At 42.8% G+C, this 20,018-nt stretch overlaps 1 protein-coding gene across 3 annotated transcripts; it reads right to left on the minus strand.

Annotated features, from left to right (window-relative positions):
- Positions 1-506: 506 nt before the first annotated feature.
- On the minus strand, positions 507-5,132 carry LOC115392103 (piggyBac transposable element-derived protein 4-like). 3 transcript variants are annotated; one of them, XM_030096624.1, is made up of 3 exons: positions 4,861-5,132; positions 3,187-4,597; positions 507-996 (listed from the first exon to the last, which is right to left on the minus strand). In XM_030096624.1, the coding sequence occupies exons 1-3, from the start codon at positions 5,013-5,015 to the stop codon at positions 676-678; spliced, it is 1,887 nt and encodes a 628-aa protein (XP_029952484.1). In that variant the 5' UTR covers positions 5,016-5,132; the 3' UTR covers positions 507-675. The 3 variants fall into 3 exon arrangements, with proteins under 3 accessions (XP_029952484.1, XP_029952487.1, XP_029952486.1); XM_030096627.1 differs by lacking the exon at positions 507-996 and adding an exon at positions 1,325-2,091 and having other exon boundaries at positions 2,574-4,597; XM_030096626.1 differs by lacking the exon at positions 507-996 and having other exon boundaries at positions 2,304-4,597.
- Between the last annotated feature and the right edge of the window lie 14,886 nt (positions 5,133-20,018).

Raw genomic sequence — 20,018 nt, forward strand, 5'->3', positions numbered from 1 at the left:
GTCAAATCAGCGTTTTGAAAGGTTACGCTTGGTCAGTTGGTTAAATGTCGCTGTATATTTCCAATTCCTCTGATTACTGACAAATCTAGATACATTTCTGACTTAACCTGTTAGTCACTGAGCCCTGTTTTTGAGGCACCTGCTCGAAAATGAAAAAAATAAATAAAAATGCTATATATCTGGAAATACAACCTCTATGCGAATGATCTTGATATGAAAATAAAGGTAAGACCAGTGAGATTTCATCAGAGGTGTAACCATCACTGTAGGTGCCGCTGTGTCAGAGTAAATGCAGAAGGAACACAGGAAAAGAATGAAAGGTTTTTATCCTCGCCTAAAAAAAAAATCTCTTTATAGTATCAATTCCATTTGAAAATGTGCTGTGAGCTCCCTAAATACTCCAGAAACACCTGTAGTAACTTCTTGACATTTCCTGTACAAAGCTGCAAGTTAAGTATATAATGCTACACATTATATAAAAATAAAGCCATACAGAAGGATTATGTTTGCATCCAACAGGAGCAGATTTATTCTACATAATAGCAATAACAGTAATAATAACAGAATGCAATCCAGAAATAGAAAAAAACAAAACAAATAAAAACTATCAAAAAACAACACCTTCAACCAATCAACAATATTTACAATATTTACAGAATCATCATGCAAGATGAATCACTGGCCATCATGCCACTGTGAAAAGCAGTTTTTTTTGGCTGTGAGGCACAGGGGTACATTGCACTTTCTACAGTATACTGGGGTTTTCACCCTAGGAGTGCCTCGGTCCTGGCATCTCCGACAGTATCTCCTTGACTGTGTGGCATCCGTGCCATAGTACGCTGGCATGCACGTCGACATGGGTGCTGGCTGGGGTGCTGAGCCTGCTTCAAAAGACAACATTTCAGCAGCAAGCTGCTCCCTGAACATTTTATGGCTCTTTTCAGTCAAATCAGCCCTTGTCTTGCAGATCTCCTTGTACAGGATGAAACTGTTCACCAGTGTTGTGCTAGTTACTGGAAAACAGTAACTAGTTATAGTTACTAGTTACTGCAATTCAAAAGCAACTCAGTTACTAACTCAGTTATTAAAAACAAAAAGTAAAGCGTTACTATGAAAAGTAACTATTTAATAACAAGTTCAAAACTGTCAACATTGCAAGCTCTGTACTGCTTGACATGCATTTTCATCACTGAACTGAACTCTGCTGAGCAATATCGTCTATATTTATACAAACACAAACACCAAGATGTTTCAAAGTGCAGATTTATTTCTGGCCAGAACAAACCAAAAAACTGAAAAAAAAAAAAAAAAGTCAAAGTGCCTGTCTGAAAACTTGCTCCCCTACAGCTCAGTTGACCTCTGCAGCCAGGTCAGAGTACAGCCTACAGGTCAAAGTAGGGTATAGCATGCCACAATAGCTGGAGAAAAATAGCTGTGAATATACTGTAACAAACAACATTAGTTACCAGTTAGAACAGGGATGGTAACTTTGATGGTGGGGGCCACTGTTTTGGAATTGCGTGAACAAATCAATCTTCCAATATCAACCCACCAGCTGCCCATGAATGATTTAGAATAACACAACATAAATGGCTTCACACAAGGAACACACACAACATAGCCTAATAAAATGAAAAAAAATGTTCTTTCCTCAAGCAGTTTTGAAATAGGATTCTTCAGGTTAGCAGCACCATAACAACTGTTCCATCATATAGATTCTTTTCAAGTAACAAAATAAATTCTTATTCTTAGTGCATTCTTAAACAAAATAAAGAGCAAAAAAGCTCACATGGATAATAAGTTTAACGTAAGTGTAAACAAAACAAAAAGTCCTTATTCTCGTTATTCTTACAGTCCTTATTCTTCTTTGACGAACCAGTGGTTGTACCTCATGAGCAACAGCTTCTCAAACCTTTTGTCTGAAAGCCTGTTCCTCTTTGGAGACAGCACCAGAGTCCCCAGGCTGAAGAGCCTCTCAACAGGTGCACTGGACGGGAGAGCTGCATTCTTTCTCAGACAAATTTCCTTTATTTTGGGGAACTGGTTGAGAATCTCCATGCTGGTGTCGGCTGTTTGCAAGTAATGTAGAACCTGGACAGGGAGGGTAGGTTGGGGTTTGAGGGAGGAAATATAAAAAACAAAAACAAAAAGTTGTTCTCTATTGCCACTGAAAAAGAATTGTATTTCAGCAATATTTAGCAACGCAAATAACACACACACACAATGAGGGATAAGTGAGATCCATGGAAATGTTAAAATAAATTGAAGTTAATCATTTAAAATAAACCTATTTAGCAAAGAAAACATTGCTGACCTAATTATTTCTGTTGCACTCTGTAGTACAGTTTATCAATTTATCAATATGTTCAATACTTGAGTCCCTTAAATAGAATGCAATGAAAATAAATTTGCACATTTTTTCATACATAGTTTTAATGTTAGTGCTTCTCTCTCACCTAACAATATTAACTATGATGTCTACTCTATAAAATAATGAGTGGTGTCTGATTAAATGCAGTGTCTCTGTGCAGTAAAGAGGGAAACTAACTGCAAAAGTGTATGATGACTCTTACCTCAACTACAGCTTCAGGAAGGCCAGTTGCCACAGTCAAACTGTCTTTCACCTCCAAAGTCTTTGACATCAATGTCTCCAGAGCGGGCAGGAGGGTGCCATAGTGACAGCTGTCCTCTCCTTGCAGGATGTCCAGAACAACAGTGAGTGGCCCGCTAGCTTTAGCAACAAGTTTCGTCGTCGCATGCTGCGTGCCGAGATGCTTTAACAGATTAGAGCTGCTGTTTGCTGCTGCAGAGAGGGTCTTAGTTCCAAGACACAAGTTGCATCTAACATAAACATTTCTTTCCTTCTGCTCAACGAAGGAGAAGTAGTGAGCGTACTTCCACGAGAAGAAACTTGCCTTGGGTTCCGCCATGATGTTCTTCAAACACGCCCCCACAACGCAGCGCACGAGCCTCATCTTCTCCCGCCCCCCCGACACAGGAAGTAAACAAGGCTCAGCCGAGATAGTAAAATAACGTAAAATAAACTAATAAACGGATCGTTTAGTAACTATAACTGAGTTATTGAATTTTAAAAATAATTCGTTTAATTATTAGTTACTGCCAAAGTTACTTTTTTGGTAGTAACTAATAACGCGATAACGCGTTAGTCCCAACACTGCTGTTCACAATAGCAATGTCCAAGAAGTGGTAGAAAAATGTCTTGTACCACTTCATGCTTTTGTGGTGTACACTGTAGTATCCAATGAGAGCATCAGAAAGATCTACGCCACCCATGTTAGCATTATAGTCCAAAATGCAATCTGGGACAGGGATTGATTTTGTCTGCCACACCCCAGCCTCCTTCACCTTACGCTTTACAGTCTTCCCACTGAAGGCTTCATGGAGAGTGGAACACACTGCCACCTCCCGTGTGTCCATCCACTTGACAAAAAGTAAAGGATCTCGCCTAATCCAGCGTATGTCTCCCCTGTCTGGGTTTTTTGGAAAGCCGTTGGAAACTGTATTTGGAAAACCAACAAGGTTTTTTCGAATAGTCCCACAGCAGGCAATGTTCTTCCTGTGAAGGTCCTGAAAGAGAGCAGGGCTGGTGTAAAAATTGTCCACAAACAGTGTGTAGCCCGAACCAAGAACAGAAAATGGCATAAGATCCACTACTGAACTGTAGCTGAGACCATGACCACCTGCGCTGCCTTCAGGTTTGTCAGTTTTCCCTGAATATACTGAAAAGTTCCATGTATATCCAGTAGCAGAGTCTGCAAGGACAAAGAGTTTATACCCCCACTTTGTCGGCTTGTCTTTCATGTACTGTTTCATACTTATTCTGGCTTTAGACGCTACCATCCGCTCATCTACACAGATGTTTCTATATGGCTGAAAATGAGCCATACAGGCAGCCACTATCTCTGTGTATAACGGTTTGATTTTGCAGAGGCGATCGTAATTAGCAGTCTGTCTTTTCCGGTCATTCTCCTCATCATCCTCACTACTACTGAGGTGCAATGACCACAGGATGGCTTCAAACCGGTCCCGGGACATGTTCTCCCGGGGGAAGGCAAAGTTGTAAGGCCACTTTCTCCTCCAGTAATCCGCTCTGTTATGTACTTCAACAAGGCCAGAGAAAACAATAATTGAAAGAAAAGTGTAAAAGTCTCTCACAGTTAGAGGTGCCCACCGAAACTTGAGCCCTGCCCCAATCCTTTTGGCAGCATTGGCATTTGTGTTGTCAATAATTGTCCTTATGACTGACGCACTGAAAAACAGCTGGAAAAGTGAAAGAGGGGTCCATGCTGCTGTTCTGTCGAATGTGGGCCCAGGTTCCCGGGCAGGTGCAAATTTGAGAGGCTCTGGTTTTCTGTCTTTTTCCTCTCTGTTGTGCCACCTTTCTCCTTCGGTGGCTGCAGGGTCACTTCTGCGACGCTTGGCTGGAGCTTTCCCGGGCTTTTGTTGTGCACAAGGTGAGAATTGCTCTGGCTGCGGGGGAGGGGGAGGCGGAGCTGATGCACGGCGGGAGAGTCCACGAGATGGGGGTTGGGTCGACGCTGAGGGTCCTGGCTCGTCTTCCTCGTCTTCCTCATCACTGTTGAAGCAAGTATATGAAGCAGTTTTACTCACTAGCCAACTCAACTGAGTCATTCAACAGAAATACGGGTCTGTTGATGTCTAAGGACCTAACTCTGGCATAAACATATGAGAGAGAAAGAGAGAGAGAGAGAGAGAGACAGAGACAGACACAGACAGTTTGCAGTCATTTCAGAGAAAAATAAAGCCACACACGTAAAGTGTACATACATGTATATACATACATATATATTACCGAGCAGTAAAAAAGAGCTCACATACCTTTCTTCCGTTGGTAACTGATAGTCACTATCATTGTCCGGCTGTGGCTCAGAGTCCTCTTCAGAAGACGAATCTTCCAAGATGACGTCAGTCCCACTATCACTGAGAATTATCTCGAGTGCTTGTTCAGTGGTGTGCCGCTTGTTTCTCTTCATTTTGACTCCAAGAAACACGAGAAACACTACAAACGGTCCGATTCAGCACACAGAATATCGTGCGGGACCGGAAGTCGAGCACAAACACAAAATAAAACATCCGGAGTTGTTTCAAAATAAAAGGTGCGTTCGACATGAGAAAGCCAGAGGCAGACTTTTAAGACTTTTGAGCCGCCCCGCCCACATTTGGCCCGACGTCACTGACACGTAGGACCTACGTAGGGCATCGAAAACTCGCGAGACCCAAACGAGATCGGTCACAGAGGAGCCGCTGTGAGCTGCTGGAGAGTAACTCACCGCGGCTAGCTGGCCCACCTCTCTGTTTCATCCAGGCAGGGGATTGGACCCCAGCCCACTCCTCATCAGTTTGATGACAACACGCTTTGTTTGCATAAATAAACACCCTGTCCCGGCTCCAGCCCAGTGTAAAGGGAGGGAGGGGGGCGAAAAAGTAACAGCGCAACACAAAAACAGCATCCACAGATCAGAGGCGCTGTTCTACCATGTCCAACAATGATCATTAACCACATTGCTAAAAAGCACAAATAGTAAAAAAATAAATAAATGATAAAATAAGCAGCTCTCACCTTCAGCAGAGCTGGAGTCTCCTCTTTTTTTGAATTTTGAATAGCACAACCCTTCATATTGATTTGACCCAACCAGGCGAGTTTGCTGTTGTTTTTTAAGGACATAATAGACTGAAAACTTAGTTTTTTTTAAATGAAATACTATATTTTGACTGAGGGGGCGAGGCAGTCTGCACCCCCCCTGACCCTGGGTCCCACTTGCAGCAGCACGCACGCATCACATGACAGAAGCCGAAACGTAACTTAAAATTATTTTGTTTTTTTACATTTTATTTATTTCAGTTAACTGAATATGAATTAACACAATGTGACACACGAAAGAAATTATGAATTCTTTTGTTTTTAATAAGAAAAAAAAAATACCCTCTGACAGCCAGGGGGGGCAAGGAGGCACAGGTTGGGTGGGGGGGGGGGGCATTGCCCCCCCTAATTGACACCCTGGACACCCCCCACGGTGGGAGTCATGAGAAACACAAACATGGAGAACATAGGGTTGTCGGAGTTGGAGGCAGACCTATAACTCCGCCCCACGGCTGCGCCGTCTGCTTCGTCTAGCTCCGTCTACCTCAGGCTTTGCCATCGTGAACGCACCTGAAATAAACCGTCTCAACGGAAAAGCGCTGCACCTGGAAAACGTCATCAGGGCGGAGACAGACCTGATTTTATCCCGAGAGCCCCTCGGGACCAACTGAATAATCTCGCCACAGTATGAGGATATGTTCTCTTGAAGTCATCCGACTGCTCAGTGGGTAAATTAGTTTTTGGGAAACTTTGGTGTTTTTTCATGACATTTCACAGGATAACGAGTAAAAGCAATAATTACGTTAAAATGTAAAGCAAGAAGGCGATGCAAACTCCACAAACACAACTGACAACAGAACCCTTGAAGACATCTAATGATAACTTTAACGTCAGGGTTTAAAGAGCAGCTGCCGCTCTCCATACTTCATATTTCTATCGTGACAAACCTAATTAGTGTAGACCGTAAGCTTTGCTTTATGCCCCCTGCATTCCAGTCCCGCTGGGCTCCTCACACCATGTCATTATGTCTAACTCTCTGCGGGAATGCACCTATAGACCAGCATAACCGTTTGGACCTGTGGATGGAGCAGAAATTCATTAGTTCAGCTTGCGGCAGATATTTAGCTGTTATTTATCGTTTTAAGCACCATGTGTTCCCATGGCATCGGAGAGGGAGACGATGAGGGACTCATTTTGATACAGACAGAAACAATTCATTCAAAATATGGTGCCCAGTATGATTTTGTATCATTCACCAACAGATGTCGTATTGCTAGTTAGAAAACCAAATCGCTAAGTTTTGCCATGATAACGTTAATTATTGTACAACTGATTCACCACAGGCCGAGCTCATTTCTCCTCCTGAGAGCTGCGGGGACGTCAGCCTGCCTCTGAAGTCACGGTGAGGTTTTGAGGCCTTTCCAGAGAAACAGATGATTCCTGCCCCCCACTCCTCTGTGAGAAATGCACTGTGGTCACCCAGCTCTGTTACTCCCACTGGCTGGAACACCATTGTCATGGAAATCTCTGTTTTGTTTTGTGCGTGTGAGAGTGTGTGCATGTGTGTGTAATACCCGGCCGCAGGGCGGGACGGACTCCAGAGGGCCAAGAACAACACCCAGCAGTGGGCCAGGGTTTTGCCACGACCCCCCACCTCTTACTGCCCCCTCCGTCACCGCTCACCCTACATCTTCATCATCCCATGAGGCCGTGCTGCTGCTGGCAGGGTGGAGTCTCGCTCCGGGGTTCGCTGAGTGACTTTGCACAACAGGAAAAAAAAAACTGAATCAATCTGAATCTGGAAAACGCAAAACAGGCTTCGTGTTTGTTTTGGGTTTTTTTCTTCTCTGGATGTTGCGTATTTCTTCCATGCAGTGATGCTGTTCCTCCAGCTGGCTGGCTCCAGCTCCAGCAATCCACCAAACCTTCAGACTGTTTCTTGGGTTTGTGAGCGAGGAGAGGAGCTGTGCTAGTGTCCCGTGTTGACTTTGGACAGTGAAGGCACCGTGTTGTAACATGACCAGAGGAAGTGTGGTACTGAGGTGGTTCTGATAGTCTCTGATCAGGGTGAGGCTGCAGGCTGGGGTCCGCCACACACACACACACACACACACACACACACAGATGTGGTATGTCGGACCCAACCAGGAAGTTATTTCAAGGAATAACCCTTCTGGAAATTCACTCAGGGCCGGCCGCCTCCGCTGCCTTTCATCACTGATGTTGTAGAACATCAGTACTGTGATTATATACAAGAGCAAAGGAGGAAGGTGACGGAGGTGAAGAGGAGCTAAAAACCATCCATCTCTGATAACACTTTCTCCAGTTTCAGGTTTCAACACGGAGCCGATTCCAGCTGATTTCTGACAGGGTTCACCCCAGAGAGGTCAGCAGGCCATCACAAGGCAAACACAGAGAGGCGAGGAACAATCTGGGCCCTGCTAATGCAACAAGTGACAACGTAAAACTTTAGTTGAGTCCATTTACACAACAACTCAGAGCCACTGTAAATATTGGAAACAGCTCCCAAAGTGGAACTTGTCAAAACCACTCCAATTCAGTAGAACCATAATGGTGGATACGCTGCTCATGCACATGCACACGAAGGCCGTAGTAAACTGTTCGTCTGCACATGTGCAAGTAGATGGACAACAACAACAATGGCGTCCTCCATATTGTAATGCGACTCGGTAGTTTTAGAGTTGAGAGTCATTGTAATCACAACCCAACTTCATCATCTGTCCATTGAGCGCGTTATATTGTATTGTTAGTCTCTGTATTTGGTTTTAATACCAAAAAAACAACAGCACCTACTAGTGGCCCAACATCAGAACTATACATGTTTTGTGCCTCAAACGTGTTTCTGACAGGAAACTCAGAGAAAACCCATGCGTTCTACTGTCAGTTGCAGTGCAGCTCCATGATGACTTCCTTGCTTCTTGACTGGGATTCTTATTCTAACATCCATGAAGAACACAGATGGTGAGAAACAAAAATAACCACAGTTCAGTTTGCTGGCTTGGGGGCCGTTCTGGGAGTTGGCATGTTCAATTCAATCTAATTCATACGGTGATGATTACAACACAGCCAACTCATGGCATTTTTCAGAGGAAAGACAGACTTTTCCACACATTGAAGCGTAGGTGACCGTGGAAAGGAAAAACCGCCTTTAACAGGATGAGAACTTACAGAACCAGCGTCAGAAGTGAAGAGTTTCTGCTGCTCGTGTTGGAGTTAGTGAGCAGAAAATATAGAAACAAGAGCTGGATGAAGCCAGCACAAAAACAAGTTAACATTTCTCTGCGCTCATGAGGGATTTTTCCAGATATTGTGGTTTCAAGTCAAACATCATGCAGATTGGGTGAATAGATGAGTGCGTCAACGACTCAGCTGGGTTATAATTTTTGACATCTTAGGAATTAAATATCACACTTAATGTCAGGAGTTTACTGAAGTTTGTTCGTTTGCCTTGCTCCATATTGAAACTCTACTCACCCTAAGGAATCTGCAGCAGGGCAGGAGGATGGAAAGACATCTGCTCCCTGATTGGACAGTTTGATTTGTTGCCATCCAGTCAGCTAGATGAGTAAAGACAGGGACAAAATTCGCAAATGCAACTTCGGAGTCTTGCACTCATTCTTATGTTTTGCTTTGTCTGTGAACAGGATGTTTGCAAAGGAATTTTTATCTTTATTCATAAATGCAAATCTTTTTTTCCAACCATGCCAATCCTTTTCTACACTTGCACAAACTGTACAATATTCAGAAAAGTCATCTTTCCTTCTGTCTTGCTGTCTCTTCATTCTATACCCAGAATATAATATATCAGGATTTCTATCTGTTCTTTCTCATGTTTGTTTGTTTTTCCAACCAAATTTCATATGAAGTAGTTAAATCCCACATATATATGTTGAATATTAAAACTAAATGGAAAAAGACACGTTGACACAGACTGTATGTGTAGTTTACTGACAAAGTTTTTAATGAAATGGAAAAATGTAGAAATATTCCAAATATGTGCATGTTACCAAATGGTGACCCAAAATCTTAATATTACTAAGTGGCTTCTTCGACTTTCAATTCTACGTCTTCCCAACTGCTGCAGCCAGCTGGGTGGATGATGTGATTCATGCATTTTTTCACTCCCTGCTGAGGATTGTCTTGCAGACTGTAATGCGCAACAAAGTCATTTGAATATGTTAAGGAAGCATGGTTTTAAAAAAAAATCTATTCAAACATGACATAATGTTGGTTTTACCACTTTACAGTTGCCAGGAAAATATTTAGAATTGCGTTTCACCGGGACGCCCTTTCGACTCGACAAACACCAGGAATGTGGCTTGTTTGCGAAGTGGGTGGACGGCGTGGAGGATTCACTGGGATCCGGCTAATTGCTGCTTCTATCTGTTCACAGTTTAGTCTTTCAGTCTCCCGCCATCCAGGAATGCCAACCACCACAGTCAGCGGGGGGGGGGGGGGATGAAAAAAAATCACAACATGCAGAAGAGAAGGGGAAAGTTTGGCAGTGGTCCATCCCGGGGCAGAGCTTTCTTGTTCTTATCTTTCGCCCTGTTTGAGCACTGAAATTTGCTCAAGGCGTTCTGCGAGCAGATGAACAGTCCCTGCAGACTCCTGCTACACTCAGTTAAACTCTGTTTTATAAGGCATCAGTAACTCGTGCGTTCCCTCATTAAATTCCCCCTTTGACCTGACACAATCATTACTGTGCTCTTTTATTTTTTCTTTACATTTTCCACAAAAAGTCAATGTGATTAGAAGTGCAACATTTCAGTCTGTGTTCCATCTTTCAAACAATTAGTCTTCACTCTCGCAATCCAAAAATAAACATTGTTAACAGCGATGGACTTTGAGCAGTTCACTCTTTTTCTCTGATATCTTGACTAAAAGGGCGCTTCAAGATTTTTTTATCAGCAATGTTGAGATTAAACAAATAAAATGTAACGTAACGCCACTGCTTTTGAAATTAATTCCATGATGAAGCCATGAATGAAGTCTGAGAGCCAGTTCCACCATCATTAACCACAGTATTTCAGTCCTTCATCAACAGTTTTTGAATCCATGTGTTTTGAAAGTAGGAGAAAAAACAACAACTTCTACATGAATGTGGCCTCAGAGAAGTACATCTAGTTGAAAATTTCAGACTTTGATAATGACATGTGGGTGAAGTCCATCTCACTACTAAGAGCTACGTTGTTTCCTCTTGCCTTCTTTGTATTTCTTAAATATTTTCCCATAGTAAAATATTAAATTCAATGGTTTTTAAAATCCATAGGCAAGAAACCACAACTCCCCTCCTGCTAGTTTTAATCTTTCAATCTCCTGGCTCACACATACTTTAATTTGCTGCAGTTCCAAACTGTTTTTCAACCATCTTTCATGGCTTTTATATCACTGTTTGATGCCAAAACTGCGCCCAGAGAAAGTTCACTGGAAGCATTAAGCGGAGCGGGAGAAGCAGCCACGAATCACGACGCGTTGGTGTCTGTGTTGTTGGAATAAAAACCGTTTAATCACGCTTGGCTGTGGAGTCTGAATTCTGATGTTGGTTCATCAGTGTTGACATTGTCCATTTTCCATTTCACGGACGGATTAGGCTGTCACTGGGGGATTGGGGCGAGGACTGATCCGGTATGAGGAAACCTGGCTGAACCGTGTGTGAGGATGGCTCACGTCGTCGCCGTCATCCCTGAAGTGTGCCTTTAATAAGATGCTCATGATCTTTTAACTGATAGTGAAAGTAAAGGCTTATATTGGACAATATTGGACACAGGAAACAAACACATCTGCAGGAGTTTGTCGATGATTATCGATGACTGACTGGTGGGGGTTTCGAAACCCGTTTTTTTGGCCTCTGCTCTGTTTGAAAACAAAACATACTTGAGGCGAGTCGTAGAACGCAGAGTTACAATAAAGGAAGTTATTCCATTCCAAGTAGTAACACTTTGGTTGTTAATATGATGAGGATTAAGGTTGATTCTGGGGTCACTCTGAGTTATAGAGCATGTCTGAATGCTTCCTAGTGAAGCAAAGATCCCTTTAATTTGCTGCTTCCAAATTGGAAAATGAGTGATTGCATCATTAAGATGTATTCAGTGTGAATGATAACAGCTGACTCAAACAGAGCAAGATCACTTAAACATTAGAGTTGGTTTGCTGTATTCATCCTCATAGATCATGTACATATTTATGGTGTGTTGACATGTACGGTATATTAGTGTGCCAACTCAAACTGAGTGACCTAACTGTAACCTCCTGCTCAGCCTTTAATATTCCTCCAAACCGGTGTCGTTTTCTTCCCCCTCTGCTATAAAGCCACAGGGTGGAGTCGTCACACATCTGCAGCAGTTACTGGTGAAAAAAATATTCTAAAAAAACTAACATTGTCACAGTTTACATTGGATAATAACTGGTGTAACTATCATGCTGGATTTGCATTGAGATTTTCTCCATTTATTTCTGTTTTCAGTCGTTGCTGTCACTTGAAGCTTCCTGAAATAGTCTGTTGTGGATTGAGTGGGACTGATGGGACTGATTAGGAGCCCACACCACCGCTCATCCAGCAGAGAAGACAGCGAGCTCCGCCACAGATAAATGGAAACGGAATATGTGCTAAAGGTTGAGTGGGCTTGTTTTTTTTGGTATTTTTTGTTTTTTCCTTTATTCTCGTGAGATCTGCGTGACGGCCCTCTGTAGAAATGTTGGAAACTCCAGGCGAGCAGGAGCAAGTGTCATCTTCTCGAGAGAGCTGTGGAGATGGAAGACAGGCGAGAAGAGGCTGTTAAGATCAGTGCGTGTAATAATAGGGGTATTTTCTTGAGGTTTTGTTAACCAAAGCTGGAATGTTGTTTACAGGGATTGGACAGAGTCTCAGGAATGCAGGCTGTGTTCATCAGGAAGTGGTTGTTGTCTCCAGAGAGGGAACGTCGACTGACTGGCTCCGAACCCGGAGGGGAAAAGGTGGACTGGAAAGGACTTAATCTGAAGCACGATTACAGTCTTCAAACAATTCTGTGAGGAAGAAAACAATGGAGAAGAGGATCCACCAGAAGTGATATCGCTGTTTTTTGGTTTTGTTTTTTTTAAGTATCATTCTGGACCATCATTGTAAACAAAACCTACAATCTTCCACTTCCATAAGAGAAGTGATGTTTAACACATCTGCTCCTTCATGTTGTTTTCATGGAAAGAAGAATAAGAAAGGAAGTCATTGCTAATGAGATTCAGTAACTCACTGGATAGTGAGAAGTACCAGAAAACAAAAAAATCAAACTATTTAAGGCTTTGTGTCTTTTTTTAGGTCAGTTTAAATGTCTTCCAGACTCAGTGTTTGGGTGGTTTTAGTTTGCTTTTCATGTCTCATTTTCCAGGTAATCATACTTGCAAAGACCCTGAGATGACATTCTGCAGCAGGGTATTTACCACGTCTTAACCTTTCTAAGCTCCAAACTTTGATTTTCATTTCCTCACGACCGCCGCGTTACCAGAGAAGAAAACTGGAAACAGCTTCGGCTATTAACGTGCAAATATTCACCATTCCTGCTCAATTAAACTGCTGCCTTGCTGACAAACAGCTGAGCTCCCTGGTAATGTTTTAAGTTGATACTGGCAAGAGGGAAGATAGGTTCTTTACATTTTTCAGTTTATGGCAACAGTTTCCATGTTAGACCGTAACACAGTCTGTGTGCGATCATATGGAGGCAACAAGGTCAGGCATAGTTCGATTCAACATATGGAAGAAAAAATCATCTCAAATCAGTTTATAAACTCCGTGGAGGTAAGTTTACCAACTAGAGCAACTCGTTTCCAATAACTCATTTATTCACTTTAACGACTTGGTTGAATCACATGGAATCGGCCAAAACAACTGTCTGGAACACATTCATGGTAAGTCAGTCATTCAGGCTCAGCAGGCTGATCTGACTCTACCTCCACCAGTAACGAGGGTCCTGAAGACCTCACCACCAAAAGCTCTTTCTGAAAGGGTCTCATTGAGAGACTCGATCATAATCATTCTTGAGACCTTTAATGTAATATACAGTGCATTGTTTACCGAGTTTAAGTGAAACATTGAATCAGCTCCATTTTATATATATTGGACGTGCTAAAAATATCTATTAATGTGAAGCCTTGAGACAGTGAAATTTTTTATTTATTTATTCCATAATCGTATTTCAAAATTCCATTTATTTGAAAATAAAACTCTTATGTAACTTTAGTTCATGGTTCTCAGCTTCCAAACTTGAAAGAAGAAACAAAACCTCACTTTGGACTTATTTATTTCAAGTTTACATGAAAGTTCCACAACATGTTTCTTTTGGCACTGATGAAAATCTTTATTTTTTCTGTTTTCAGTTGTATTCTGTCCAGTCTACATGTTTAATCCCTGCTCTGGATGAAGATCACATTGAAATGCAGCAAGAATAAGAAGCTGCTTTGTTTTTAACATATGATTACAATCATCAAGAAATATTACCATATTATAAATACAAGATGCAAATGGAAAAGTAAAAAATGTAATACAATATCAGCAGTTTTCCAAATCAAGCAAGTGGTTTAAAGCTAAGGGGAGTTTTTCCTCCATGCTTGTTGCTCATCAGGGATGTTTTGAATAATGTGAGGCCCTGGCGCCGGCGAGTATTTCTAAATTAATGTGATTGAGAGCAAAGATTATAAAATTCAGTGTGTGACTGTTCGAGCCTGAATCAAACTGCTCAGAGACAGAGAAGGTTCCAGGACCGGACTCGTCTCCCTCACGCCTCAGATGACCTTTGGTGTGACCTCTCCCTGTCTGGGCTTCATCGTCTCTGTCAGCACGAAGCAGTGGCTGCATGACAATCAGCCCAAATGTTGAAATGCAGCTGAGAAGAAGCGTCTGGGCCCGGAACAAATGCTGATGGAGGGTTCACACAGATACAGAAGTGCTCCGACTGGAAGCACCGCCGCTGCAGTTTCCATGTGATGACGCAGCAGCACCGTCTATATTTTCTTTGAATTAGTGGCTGTGGTCTGGATGGCGCAGCGATTCTTTGTAAGCCGGCTGAATTGCTTACAGGACTTGTATTTGATCTCTGCCTTTTGTTTTCCCAGAAGCTCCTGCAAATTCCCCCCACCACCTCACTCTTAACTGATCTAAAGAGTTTTTTACTTCCTGAAGGACAGGTCTTCGCACATATGAAGACAGCTGCTGTTTGCATACAGCACACGCCGTGCATGTCTGAACCTGAAGTTTTAATCATTTTACTGCAACACACTCGCACACACTCACATGGTTGTTGTGCCTTCCAGTGATTTACATTGCATCAGCTTCCATTCATTTCTCACTCCCACTCAGTTAGAATGACTTCTTGTTTAACAGAACCCTTAGTTTGACCGTAAAACATGTCTTAACCTGGAATATTTTGATTAGAGACACATCATATTTTTGTTTCAATGAGGAATTTTCATTGGTGATGTACAATCAGTGATGATCCTACCAGTGTATAAAAACAAGAACATGCACACACACTCACACTCTTTGCATTTTCCTGCATTTCTGAGATATTGCACTGAATTTTTGGTGGACTCGGTTCCATGATGGGGTCCGAGAGTGGAGTTAAAGCCACCATTGCACGTACTCTACCAAACCTTGACCCAAGTTTGAGGTGAAAATGATCCAATAGTCTGATATCAATGATTTTTGCATCGTGGTTTGTAAGCATAACACATACGATCAAAAATCTATGAATACATGCCAATAGGTTTCCATTCAGTGACGTTCTGCGAGAGCAAACACGTCTGGCTGTGTGCACAAAGTGTTTTCAGCACGTCTAATGAAGCCGCGCCCGGCCATATAATATAATGAGTTCATAGACCTGTCAGCAGCTGAAATCCAGTTTGTCATTTAGTGTCTTGTCCTGTCACATTATCCTGCGCCATCAGATCATTACTCGTGCGTTTTGGTCAGCCATAAAATCCGTTTGCTTCCTGTGGAGCTGCTCCAGGCTGCACATCCGTCTGACTTCATGGATCTTCATTTCATTTTCTTTCTCTTTTGCCAAAAAGCCTCACGTGTTTCATGGTGTATCTGACATTAACTGTCAGTTTTCCTCGTGCAGCTGCAAGAAAAGACATTAAACTCTTGAAGAAACGAGCAGTTCTTTGAGAAATGTGCAAACACGGAGCAACAAACAAGGCAAACATTTCACTGCAACTCTCGGGGAGAATGTGGAAGATTTCTCGGTCCAGCCCACTGGAATGTGCTTTGTCAATGCCAAGTGAGGGGAAATAAAGAGCAGTCGGGCTCTGGACTGGTTTACTGGCTTTTCTACCAAGATTTGTACTTATCTTCAGGATCTTCCAACACCAGTAGGAAAAAACATTCAGTGAAACAAGCAGAGAGGGCAGCAACAGAAACAGAAAAAGTGATAGATGAAGGTCCAGAGTGGAAGATTTAGTCGCATCCGTAAACCTCGTCACAACAATAAGAAGGGATTTGTTCGTGTTTTGGACAAAAAAGCTCCAGTTCACTGGTTACAAGTAGAAAATAAACAAATCTGCATTTTTGTGTTGAGAAATGGTGACATTACGCAGAAAGGTATTGCAGAAACAAACCTTGCGATATTTTTTGTTTGTTTTTCATGATCTGGAATGAATTTCACACAACCACACGCTGACAGTCTTGCAACACTGAAAACATTTTAATTACTTTTCTACATAATTTCTGAATGAATCCTCATGTAAAACTACCAGGCGTTGCAAAATCCTTAAAAAGATATTCATATTTGTGGTACAAACATAATGCACTTTCCTCAGTTTCTGCCTCTACCTCCTTCTTTCGGTCGCTCAGTTAAACTGACGCTGACATTTCTCAAACACCAGCTGAGTTTGGCCTCACCACGCCAGCCTCACCGCCTCTCCGTCTCGTTTGCGTCATGATGAAGAAAAAAGAAACACCGTGAGTCATTGTTAGCAGTGAAACGTGGCTCCGGGACACACGTGTCAGTTTATAACCATTTATAAATAACATCTCCGGTGTTGTCTCGGACCAGGTTAACGAAGCGGCAGCTTCCTCTGGTCGCTGTTTCCAGAATCGATTTCAGTAGCTGAATAATGTTTCAGTTCGTTCTTCTTTTTTCGCATTTGTCTGACTGTAAATCTCTGCAAACGGTGTCTCCGAGGCAGGATTTCCCTTCAGAAGTAAATAAACGTAGGTCCAGATCTGGCTCTCCTCCCGCTGCCTCGCTGCCGGGGTCAGCGCCACAGCAGGCTCTGCTGTGGCGCTGACCCCGGCAGCAAGGCGGCGGGAGCAGAGGGAGGGATCAGCAGTGTGCCGATTCCACCATCTGTTGCCTTTGTTTCTTTCAGATGCTCACAGAGGAGGACGCGGTAATCCTCGGCGAGGTGGAGGTCAAGTCCGTGTCGAGAAACACACACGATCCTCCCATCAACATTTTAACCACTGCGCTCAGGGTCCATATGACCCAGTGAGGCTCGCTCATAAACAATGCAAAGAAGTGCTACATGTTTGTTTCTGAAGAGGAGTTTCCTCCAGGTGCCTCAGACTGAATTCTCATCACGGGAAAAGCAGACGAGCACCTCGGGCAGTTTTCCTCCGGCCTGAAACCTTTCCTCCACTCAGCATCTTCAGTTTTTCTTCTTTTATAGACATCTGCTGGCACTTTGGGCTGTAACGCTTTTACCATGTGCCCCTGCAGCAGCGGCAGCGGCAGCGCCGAGGACCTTAAAGAGGTCCAAGCATTTCCCGTCAGACCAGCCAAGTGACTGACTTTGGATGCCGAAGAGCCTGAAAAGCAGTTAAGAATGAGCGATGTAATGTAAACACAGTTTGCAACAGGACACCCGAGCGCCGAGGAACCAGTAGCAACAGGTATGTTTTGATGACTGTATCGCCGCTCTGCTTCCAGACGTTTTTTTTTTTTTTTTTTTTTTTTTTTTTTATGGAGGAGATTCCATTTCTGCACCAGGTTGGACGCGTTTCAACAACTGTTCCCTTCTGCTGGAAAAGAGGTGGTTAGCTCATCCAAGCTTCAGCTGTGTCTGATGGAAAAAAGCCTCAAAGAAGGCAAAGTTGACTGGTTTTCGCCCCCACCCCGCTTCCTTGCTCTCACGTATCGGGCAGCCGCGGGGAAGTGCACCGTTAAGTCGAGTTTTCTCCGAGTCTGAGTCCTCGGTAAAGATCTGAAGCCTCTCATCAGATGGTGGACGACAGTCAGGTTAAGTTTTACTGCTGCCGTCCGGATCGGGATTCTGACCGAACCTGTTGGCGTCTCAATGTAGGGCAGACCGCGAAGGTGACGTCATCTCAGCGCTCCCCTCGCATACCAGGACCTGAGCCTGAAACGTTACCATCAGACCCAGGCGTGAGGTTCAAACAGAAACATCTGGGCCTTTTCCTTTTTTCCTTTTTTTCCAGGAATCAGTAAAACATAGGACCACGGAAATGCATTGTTCTGGACATTCATGGAACCCACCTTGATGTTTGAGCGGCGCTCAGGAGAGCCGGTAGCTGAAACGCTACAAACAGAATGATTAAGACACCTGTTGTCAGGGTTACGGCGCCGTTCAGAGCCATGCCAGCACCTCGTTTATTCTCACAGCTTGGCTGTTGATTCGACCTGTCCAAATGAAATGTTTGCTTCCGAAACATCTGGAGCACGTTAGGGAGAAAAGACCGGGTCTCACTTCAACCCGTCGCGCTAATCCTGCAGGGCTAAAGCTGGACGTTTATGAGCCGACTCCGCCAGGGTCCGCACGCCGGGAGGGAGGAGGGAAACTTTCTATAAAATGTTTTTGGACCAAGACTGAATATCAGAAGGAGTGTAAAGTTGATCCAAACAGCTGTTGATGGAGCCACTGCTGCACCAATCAACACTGTTTGTGGTTTCTTGATCGGCAAAGCTCCAACAGGTTGTTGCCTTACAGGCCAACACTTCACCACCTCACTTCCTCATCTGCTTTGGTTAGATTTGAGAATCTATCATAAACAAATGGAAAAGTTTTGCAGTTGTAATTAAAGAAGTAGCCTTTAAAGCATTGCCAGACGAAGCTAACATGACAAGAGGTTCAAAGAGATCCGAAAGTATACACACAATAGAAACAACAGACTTGAACCCGATCTTTGAAAAACACTCCCCCGTCGGTACATATTTCTTTAGCTCTCATTTATTTGGTTGTGTCAGGATGTTTACTCGCGCACAGCTCCTGATTGGACCTGTTTTGATTCCACTCGAGCCCAACTGTTTGCGTGTGTCACTACATCCTGTTATCGCGAAACAGAGTGGACAGAGAGGAAAAATACACACCGAGGTCTTTATGAGCCAGTACATCAACAGATTCCTCACAACAACAAGTTTATGTTGATGTAATGAGCTTGGATCTCGGAAGTATGAGTTAATGTGAGAGAAAGACAACCTGAGCTTAGCATTTCAAAAGAAGAGCAGTGATTTGCTCAACTACAGAAAGTATTTAAAAGTTTACTCAAACAAATTCTTGTGCAGTTCTGCTTCTGTATGCCAAAATGATGAGTTAATAGATTGTAAAAGTGACATTGTTGGAAATAAAGACTCCTTCCAAAACATTTCTAAGACACTCATTGAAACTTTATTGATAATTTCAACAACCGGGTCTTGTGGAGAGCACATTTAAAAGCTTATTTATTTATTTCTGACTTTAATACACGATGAAGATGGGTCAAAATGACACATACTTATCTGATAATCTAAATGGGATTTATTTCCCAATGAATTTGAGAAATAGTGAGAAGACTGAGGGTTTAGGCTCCGGCCAGGCCTTTCAACGACCTGTGAGAACGGTGATAAATGTGTGAACGTTCACCCTGTGATGAACCTTTGACCCTTTAATCCCTGAACTGGATGAAGTTTTAGAGGTTTAATCTTATTGTCACACCTTTTACACTTCTGAGTCTTTCTGTCTCACAGCATGACAATATCATTTTAACAAAGGTACTCTACATCTGTCTCTCTTGGACTACATTTTAAGTTTGGCACATTATTCTATGAATACAGTCGAATACGACTACATATTTATTTTTATATCCTCCACTGGTGTACTGACTGGGAATGACAGGAGGTTTTCTAAAGAAAAACACAAAATACAGCTGTAATTCTCATATCTTACAAGTCATATATAAACTGCTTTACCAAATGGTTCATTCATTGTCTTCTTTTATTTTCTTCTTTTTTTTTTTTTAGTGCTTTATGAGAGATGGCAAAGAAAGAAAACCCACGAGTCAAAGTGACCGTATCCCTCACTGACCTAGTTTGTATTAAAAATAGAAGGGTAATGAATTAGATATGAAGTGGAACAGCATGGCTATTTTATGTGTATTAAAAAGAAGGACATCCACAGAGAGCGA

Source organism: Salarias fasciatus, chromosome 7 (assembly GCF_902148845.1).
Source record: "Salarias fasciatus chromosome 7, fSalaFa1.1, whole genome shotgun sequence".
Taxonomy (NCBI): domain Eukaryota; kingdom Metazoa; phylum Chordata; class Actinopteri; order Blenniiformes; family Blenniidae; genus Salarias; species Salarias fasciatus.